This window comes from Eulemur rufifrons, chromosome 6, assembly GCF_041146395.1.
Source record: "Eulemur rufifrons isolate Redbay chromosome 6, OSU_ERuf_1, whole genome shotgun sequence".
Classification (NCBI taxonomy): Eukaryota; Metazoa; Chordata; class Mammalia; order Primates; family Lemuridae; genus Eulemur; species Eulemur rufifrons.
The window spans coordinates 21,456,209-21,465,597 of NC_090988.1; the positions used below are offsets into that span (position 1 = coordinate 21,456,209).

The following is a 9,389-nucleotide window of genomic DNA, read 5'->3' on the forward strand; positions in this document are numbered from 1 at the left end:
GTTTCCAAGGTCTTGCCTGATCTGGCCTCCCCACACTCAGATGAGACCCTTCTCTCCTTACTCTCTTCTCTCCAGTCACACGGGGCTTTTCATTCCTTCAGCTTCTCAAAAGTACCACACTCTCTTCTAACTCCCAGCTTTCCTACCCCTGATTTCCTACTTCCTAGAATACTTCCCTTCCCTCTTTGTAATGGCCAACTCCTACTTACTCTTCAGATTTTTGCTTAAATTTCACTTCTCTAGCAAAATCTTATTTGACTTCTATTACGGACTGAATCGTATCCCCCTCCAAATTCATATGATGAAACCCTAATCCCCAAGGTGACTGTATGTGGAGACAGTACCTTTAAAGAGGTAATTAAATGAAGTCATACGGGTGGACTGTAATCCAGTATGACCAGTATCCTTATAAGAGAGACACCAAACACATACACACACAAAGAGCTGAGCACGTGAACACAGAGGGAGAAGGTGGCCATCTATGAGTTAAGGAGAGAGGCCTCAGAGGAATCTAAACCTGCTGACACCTTGATCTTGGACTTCTAGATTCCAGAACTATGAGAAAATACAGTTCTGTTGTTTAAGCCACCCGGCCTGTGCTATTGCTACAGCAGCCTCAGCAGACTAACAAAACCCCCTAAGCTGGGTACTTTGCAAGTCTCTCTTTTCATCATGTATCACACTTGAAATTACTTCTTAATATCTGTTTTCCCCACTGGACTGCAGATATTATGAAGAAAGGTAATTCTTTTGCTTTACTCTCTAGTGCCTAGCAAAACTCAACACACAGCAAGAGCCCAAGAAAGGAATGGATAGAATTTATGCACATGTGGCTACATAAATTTAATTTAAAATGAAATAAAATTAGAAATCCCTCAGTCACGCAAGCTCATTTCAAATGTTCAATAACCATATGCGGCCGGTGGCTACCATAGCGTACAGTGCAGATTATAGAACATTTCCATCATCACAGAAAGTTCTATTGGGCAGTGCTGATATAAATGATACCTGAACGAACTTTGAGTATGAGTAAAGTTCACTAGGTAAAGAAAGATGGGGAGGCAGAGGGACTGACAAAGAGCAAGTGCAGAGTATGAAACACCAGAGTATGTGTGAGAAACTATCAGAGTTTGTTGCTGCTCAAGTGTGAGGGAGGGAGAGATGAGAGAGGTAAGGACAAGGTCATGGGAGGACTTAAGTCCTGATGAGAGCGTGGGATTTATTGTGACTGCAAAAGGAATCCAAGCAGAGAAGTGTCTGGGTCAGATTTGCATTTTAGATACATTACTCTGTGGGGAGTATAAACCTGGAGGCAGGAAAAACAATTAGGCGGTTGTTGAAATAGTCTGGGTGGGAGGAACCAGTACAGAGGGAGGGCTGCAGAGGATGGAGCTGGAGAAAGAAGCCAAACTAGATGGGATATAGGGCCGAGAGATGGGAGGAATCCGGTATGACTTCTGAATTTCCGGAAGGTGTTGTCACCAACTGAGACCAGGAGGAAGGGGAAAGGAGAAGCAGGTTTTATTTGGGAGGAGGAGGGTGGAGAGGGAAAGAGATTGATGACTCAATTTTGGACACATTAAGTTTGAGGTATCTGTGGGATATAGTGGGTACGACGACAGTTGACCACAGAGGCTGAGGCTCAGGAAAGAAGGCTGGGTGTCAATTTTGATGTGGGGGTCACCAGCAAACAGGTGGTAGGTAAAATCACGTGCTCAGACTAGACCAGCTGAAGAGCAAGGTGAGCAGGGGCTAAGGCCAGAACCCCACGGAACAGCACTCAGGGATGAACAGAGGAGAGGCCCGGGAGGAACACAAAGAACACATTTGGGATGTATCATTTATGAAGTTACCCAAACTATTTTTAAATATAACCATTTTATTCTTTGGACCCATACAATCTCCCAGAAGCAGCAATTCCAACGTATTTATATTTGCTATGTGGGTTTGTTTGCTTGTTGGTTTGTTTCTGTACTCAAAGAAGCTCCCTGAAGTTTGAACAGGGACTGACAGGTTTGAAATTTCCTGAATGTCATCTTATTCTTTGAGATCCCACCTGTCTGAGCTGGGGAAGGGATCTTCTGCCAGAAGGAAGAGAGAGACGGGAATGACAATCATAAGCCATCCACGTAAACTGATGGATCCCAAGGGAAAGCCAACTTGATTTGGCCTCTGCAACTCAAAAACAGAAATGGCTCTACCCTAGAATAGGAGGGGTCCCAGACTGATCAAAGGGGATCTCAGGTGATCTCCAAGGGAACAGCTAGGCTCATTGTCGATAGAGAAACAGTTGCTCCTTTTGACCCAATTCTTCATAGAAGGGGACAAAATATGGAAGAGAGATGTCAGCCTGAATTCCAGTCAGAATGTTAACAGTTTCTCTGATACCAATTAACAGACCGAATGTACTGCCCCAAGGCTACAACGTAACTTCCTTCTCAATACTCTCTTTAATTTCAATTACATTTTTTTTCTTAAGAGTCATAAACCTGTCAGGCAACCCAGGAACTAAGAGTAATCATTTCTCTTTAGACACGCCACCTATCGAAAGCAGAAGTTAATTTGTTTATGATTTACTGGTACTTACTGACTTCATCCACATTTTTAAGAAATTTCTGCAAATCTTTCTCTTGATCATCAGCCATTGTGTACCAGAATCCCTGAGGGAGGCAGCATAAATGATGAAATTAATAATAATAAAACACTAAACAGAACCATCAGGCTTGTTAGCCTTCTAAAACTAAGAGCCAAGGCATTTGTGTTTATAAACGTCATGAATAACAGCAAGGTGATCCATTTCACTCCATCCACTGTTTAAGGCCAAGACACATTCATTATTCGTGGCAATACTTCCAGAAAGCTGCCAGCCCTCCTTCCGCTGGGGAAGACGCTCTGCAAATAGTTCCTCCAAAGCCAACTTCAATCGCTGTGATGCAGGGACCTGGCATGAAGGAGACTAAGGGGAGAGCAGCTGAGAGGCTGCCAGGGTTACAGGAGCATCCTAACCACTGACTTTGATCATGACTGGTTGCCCAGTCAGAAGCTTGGATGTGGCAGTAAGACAGATAACCAGAGATGGGGCAATTTGCATCTAAATGTCCATACTTGTTTAAAATATAAGCTTCTGGCTTGTTTCTGAGGAGTGAAGAGAAGCTACAAATTGGCTGAGGGGATTGGAACGTAAGGCTACCGAGGAGCACCAACGTCTCTTCCCCTGTCCAGGTACTTAGTTCAGTTAAATTTGAGTGAGAAGGCTGAATAGTGTACCCCAAGGTTCATCCACAGACCATAAAAATCATCTAAAAGTTTGCAAAATGTATGGATTCCGTGGTCTTAGATCCATGGGATTTTCAGTCAGTAAACTTGGGACAGTGCCCAGGAATGTATATTGTAAATATTCTCCAGGTGATTCTGATTTACAATTAGGTTTATTATGAATAGTAGTGTAACACACCTATAACTGGAAATTAGAAATCTGCCGTGAACAAGCTGCGAATTATTTAATTTCCGAGTCTCAATGTCCTTATCTCCACCAATTACAAGCTGTGTGACCTTGGCTAAAGTCAAAACCTCTCTGAGCCTCAGACGCCTCACCCATCCTATGGGACTGATAATACGAACTGAACCCTGAGGACTATCCTGGGGACGGATGTAAAGCACCAGGCCCCCATGAGTGTCACTGTGAGGCACCCTTACCTATAAAGCAGGAGGTGGGGGTGTGGCTTAACCGAATGATCGCTAGGGTTCTTTCCAGGTCAAACTCCCGCAGAACGGGGCCCAGTGAAGCGCATTAAGTTGTCCAAGGTCAGAGGTCAGAAGGCAGGCTCCGCACTTCCATGGGTAGGGGCAGCCCTCTGCTCCCCGGGCATGGATCTAAGGGTGCACACTGCCTGGCCAATGCCACCCACTGCAGGGCGAGAGGGCCCGAGCAGGCCAAGGCCAAGTTTCACTCAGCAGGGCCTGCGGCGGCGGGGACGCGCGCCCGCGCCCCAGAGCGCGCCGTTGCCCGGCAACCGCTCCCCAGCGTCCGCCCGCCCCGTGCCGTCCGTGGCGGGCCTGGCCGCGGCCGGTACCGTCCCCGGCGCTGCGGCACAACCAGCGTGCCGTGCTCGGCTCTGAAGGCCAGTCCAGGGCCCGGCCCGGGGGTACCCCAGGGTCGCTCCGCTGCACTGACCTGACGCGCCCGCAGATGGACAGGAAATGGCGGCTGCGGGCGGACGGGGACCGGTGGAGGCTGGGGCGGGGCAGGGGGCGGGGCCAGGGCGAGGGCGGGGCCAGGGGCGAGGGCGGACTGAGCTCCGACTCTCCACCCCAGAGCTCACGCGGCCAAGTTCAAGGCCAAGCTGGAAGCTGGGATGCCCGAAGCGGGTGCGGGAGGGCCGGTGGTGGCGGGGAGCTAAGAGCTGGTCTCTAAAGCAGCGACAGGTGCTTGCTGCTTTTTCTTCTAAGAAGATGGGTCTCATTCCCGTTAGTTTAATATCCTTAGCACGAAAGATCAAAATTTCCATTGTTCTTGGAAGAGACAGGCTTGGATCTGAATCCGGTTTTGTTTATTGATAAATGTGTGAGCTTTGGAGAGTTCAGTAACCGCTCTGATCCTCAGTTTTCTCATCTATAAAATGGAGAAATGGCACTTTCTCATAAGGTTTGTGGTTAAAGTGGCTGGTGCCCAGTCAGTAGGAATAAGTGGTAGTTAATATCCAGGGAATCATGGTAGGCTTTAGAGCAGAATGAGCTAACCGGCCCTTTCACACTCTGAATACATGCACACACATGTAAAGCACCAGGCCCCCATGAGTGTCACTGCCAGGCACCCTTACCTATAAAGCAGGAGGTGGGGGTGTGGCTTAACCTAATGATCGCTAGGGTTCTTTCCAGGTCAAATTCCTGCGGAACGGGGCCCAGTGAAGTGGAATTTTTTTTAAAAATTCCAAGTTATTTTCCCAAACAAAAGCTCAGTATATTGTGTGCTGGGTTACCAAGGGAAAAAATCAGGTTTGAGGGAAACTTAAGCTCAGGTTTCTTGAGCTTAAGCTGATGCTCAGAAACACGTGGGACTTCTTGACCAGTTTGTGAGTGCTTTATGGAAACCTGTTTGATAGGGAAAGAGGAGCCCCTAGAGAGAGAATTTACCAGGAGGGGGAGGGACGCAGGCATGGCCAGCTAGCTCCAACATTGATTCCAGGTACAGCCAGCCTGTTGACTCTGTCTTGTGACCTGTGCCCTACAGGGTGCATGCCTGAGCCCTATGGAGAACAGACGTACTGTTTGACTGAAGTCTCCAGGAGGCATTGGCACATACAGTCCTGCTTGGGTACCCCTCTAATGGAGCGTAGCCCAAAGGAGCCAGGGGTATTTTCTTCCTCTTGACAGCTGAATAGGTAGAGCTTCAGCAGAGTGACTTCTTTGGCACATGAGCTCCTGCAGGAGGCAGTGGGACCTGGGGGACACAGCAGTTGTCCTGAGAGACTGAGGGGCCTCATGAGAAGTAGCAGAGAAGGAAGCTGCCTGGCAGGAGCAAGGTTGTTGGTGAGCACAGGTCTGGCACAATCTAGGGATCCTCAGAAAGTCAAAGGGTACTTAGATACCTTAGAACCCGTGGGAATTGATGGAGACAAAAACCAGTGACATTTTGGTTATTGCTATTAGTATCATCCCATTTTCCTCTCAGGCTTGTGAGGCCTTGAGCACACAAAGTCTATATGCCTGTAGTCCCCAACCTCAGGGTGTTTCTTGTCAGTTTGGGGTTGATAGTTGCAAATCACTTACTTCCTATTCCACTATTCTTTTCACTGAGCTCCTTTGCCTGGGACCTGCTCACAACCAATTATACCACACAACCATTCATTCATGCATTCCTTCATCAAACGTGGGTGGTCTACAGTGTGCTGATGCAGTGGAAGTCCCTGGGTACGCTTGACAAATATTTGTCATGGGCTGAGGGGTTAAGAGGTTGGGGGGGGCACTCTGGAGCCTTTCCGCTGGGATCAAATCTCAGATCTTCGCCTATTATCATTTATTAAAATGTCATTAAGCACCTACTGTGTACCTTCTAGGGTACTAGATACGGGAGATCTTTTTCTTTCTCTTTTACTGCTAACACTACTATTACTACTGCTAGATGTGTGACCTTGAGCAAGTTACTTAATCTCTATGTGCCTTAGTTTCCTCATCTGTAAAATGGGATTGTTAAATGATATCTATCCCATGAGGTTCCTGTGAGAGGCACATGATTTAATACAGGTAATGTGCTTAGAGCAGTGGCTGGGGCATTAGCAACACCCAGTGAATGCTATTAACTAGTACCACTAGTATGATTAGTATACATTAGACCAGTGCCTCTGAACCTTGATTGTGCATAGGAATTGCCTGGGAATTTTGTTAAAATGCAGGTTCTGGGTCAGGAGGCCAAGGGGCTGAGATTCTGCAGTGACACCCCTCTGTGGACTGTGGCCACACTGAGTAGCAAAGTGCAGACACTTTATCCAATGCTGGGACATAGCAGGACACAAGTGGAGCTTATCACCCAAGTTGGTGGGAGGGGTTAAAGTCAATAAACAAATAATCATTTAAATTCTCATTGTGATAAGTGATTTAAGAAGCAAAGGATGAAAAGCAAAAGTAGCAAAGAGTGCTATGAAGGTCTAGTCTCACACCTTGGAAGTCTTCCCTGATGACATGTTTGTTTAAGCTGCCTCTTGAGGGGTGTGTAGGCACTGGCCAATTAGAGAGGAGGTGGAAACAGAGGGAACAGCATGAGCAGTCAGGAAGGAGCCTAGCATGGATGAGGAACCAACAGAAGGCCAAGCTTGGCTGTTTGCATAGGAAGCAAGAGGTAGGTGGTGCAAGATGAAGCAGGGCCCGATCACATTAGGGCCTTTGAAAACGGTGTGAAGGTTTTAAGTCTTTACCCTAAATATCAAGGGCAGCCTTCCAGGGGCTTTAGCAGAAGAGTGACATGCTCAGATTTTAATTTTTTCTTAGAAAATTATTCTGGCTACAATGCAGAGAATGATCTGGAAGAGGGACACTGGGAAACAGTTGATAGTGGGTGTTAGCAGTAGGAGTAGTGATGCATTTGGAGGGAGAACTGACAGCAGGGAAATATCAACAATGACATTAGGTTTCCGGCGTGAGCCAGATTGGGACTCTCCATTGGCTGAGCTAGAGAAGATTAGAGAACCAGGTTTAGAGAAAAGATGAGTTCAGGTTTGTCATATTCAGTTCAAAATGCCAGTTGAATTATCCAAGTGTAGATGTTGAATAAATTGATGATTGCCCCTTAATATTTATTCTTCTTCAGATCTACCAGTTTTTAGCAAGGCCTAAGGTACCTAGAATAAACTATTTCCCACCTCTCCTTGTATATGACTACGTTCCAACCAATAAGATATAAACAGATACGGTGGTGGAGCTACTTCTGGGAAAGGGTCCAGAAAGAATGCCCTTCTCCTTGCATTTCCTTCTTGCTGGCTGGAATGTGGACCCAATGGCTAGAGCTGGATTAGCCATTTTGGACTTTTTGGCAGAAGCATTGTGTTGAGGATGGATAGCCACAGCTAGAAGGTGCTTGGGTGCTGATGATCATGGAGTTGCCTCACTGGCTTTGAACTCCATGTTTCTATATGTGAGAGACATTTAACCTCAACAATACTTCAGTTGCTAGGAATATAAAGCCTTTTTGTTTGAGGCACTGCTATGTTGGGTTTTCTGTCATTCCCAGCCAAACCTAGTGTTAACTGATATGGAAGGCACTATTCATTCATTCAACTAACATTCTCTTAATATTTGTATCTAATTTTTTTCATCATAAGCTCAAATAGTCTAAATGTTGTTATACTGGCATAAGACTTCAAACACCAGAGCAATTTGATACTGAGATCATACAATTAAGAAGCTAATGAATAATGTTTCTTTATAGTTCGAAGTCATATTATTTTTTTTTCTCCTTGAAGTCATGTTTCCATTTTATACCTCCCATACACATTTAAAATAGTATCCTAACATAGGATATTTTTATGCTCGAATCTCTTTCATCGATCATTCTTCTCTGCCACAGAAATTTCAACGAACATCATTGGGGTGTTTGATTTGACTAGAAACGATACCATGAGCCATGGACACAGCCTCTGTCCTCACGGAACTCACAGTCCAGTGAGGAAGATAGATGCATAAACAAATTATTACAGAACACTGTGACAAGGGCAGTGAAGGTCTAGTGCCTAAGAAAGGGGGCGGGGGAAGGAAATGGTATCCGGAAAGGCCCCGCAGGAATAGTAATTTCAACAGTTAATGTGCAGCCTTGGAGTGTGTGGAGGGCTCCAGGCACAGGGGACAGGATAAGCAAAAGTTTAGAGGCAAGAAACATGGTGATGTGTGTGAGAAAACAGAACTGTAAGGCAAGACTGGCAACAGAGGAGCCCAGAGATGCAGGTAGGAGCAGAAGTGTCCAGGAGGAAGCCATAGGAAGAGTATAAAGCAGGGGGGAGCCCACATGGAAGAGGATGAGGATCACCTGGGCAGGAGGGAGGCACAAGAAGGGGCGAGTGTATTTGCTCCTAAGTTGAGCGAGAATAGCCATACTCAGCAGCCACAGATACCTGTGGCTTCTTCAGAAGTCACTTCCATCTTCATGACTCGCACGTGGGTCTCTGTGGAGCCCAGAACTCACTCTAAGCCCCAGCCCTAGAAATCCAACTGGATTGTAGACTGTGGGTTTCTTGGAAGTAGGGATTTTGCTTTATCTTTGTATTCCCAGCATCTGATGTTTAGTTGGAGCTAAATAAAGACTTGTTGAATAAGTGAGCTAATCTCTTGTTCTGCATAAAGGAAATCTCAAATATAAGTTATGCCAGATGGAAAACGAATAGGGGTTTTATGATTCCTCTGCCTCAGGCTTCCCTGAGTGGTCTAGCCTGGAGGACAAGCACTGTTACAGTCACAATATGCTTTTTAGGGTAAGTGTTTCCCTTGACAGATTGATCACTTTAAAACGTCAGAAGTCCTAGTAAACCCTGGATCGTCACTGTGCTGTCCAAAAAGATTCCAATTTTCCTCCTTCTAGGTGCATGGTATTATCTCACTTCTCTGTGGCCTGGTGACTTGCTTTGGCCAGTGCAATGTGGGGAGAAGGGAAGAGGGCAGAAACCTTTAAGAGCCAGTGTGTGACTCACCATACATGTCCCTTCCCTCTGACCTAGCAACCAGATGCTGGAGGCTGTGTCTGCCTGAGTCCCTGAGTGAGGCTATGGAGCACAGATACTTGTCTACCTTTGATGGATATGCAGAATGAGTGAGCAATGGACCTTTCTTGTTATAATCTATAAGAATTTGGGGCTTGTTACTGCAGCATAATAGAGCCCATTACATCTAATACAGTCAGATCACTT

General features: G+C 46.1%; 1 protein-coding gene across 3 annotated transcripts in view; it reads right to left on the reverse strand.

The window, feature by feature from the left end:
• The window catches only part of TTC12 (tetratricopeptide repeat domain 12), a 48,415-nt gene extending 44,209 nt beyond the window's left edge, over positions 1–4,206 (reverse strand). Inside the window, exons 1-2 of one of the 3 annotated variants that reach the window (XM_069468907.1) lie at positions 4,175–4,206; positions 2,588–2,660 (exon numbers count right to left, since the gene is read on the reverse strand). In XM_069468907.1, the coding sequence (XP_069325008.1) occupies positions 2,588–2,645 (58 nt within the window). In that variant the 5' untranslated portion in view covers positions 2,646–2,660; positions 4,175–4,206. Of the gene's footprint in view, positions 1–2,587; positions 2,661–3,696; positions 3,730–4,174 lie in introns of those variants that run through there. The other 2 variants (XM_069468908.1, XM_069468910.1) reach the window with 2 other exon arrangements.
• Between the last annotated feature and the right edge of the window lie 5,183 nt (positions 4,207–9,389).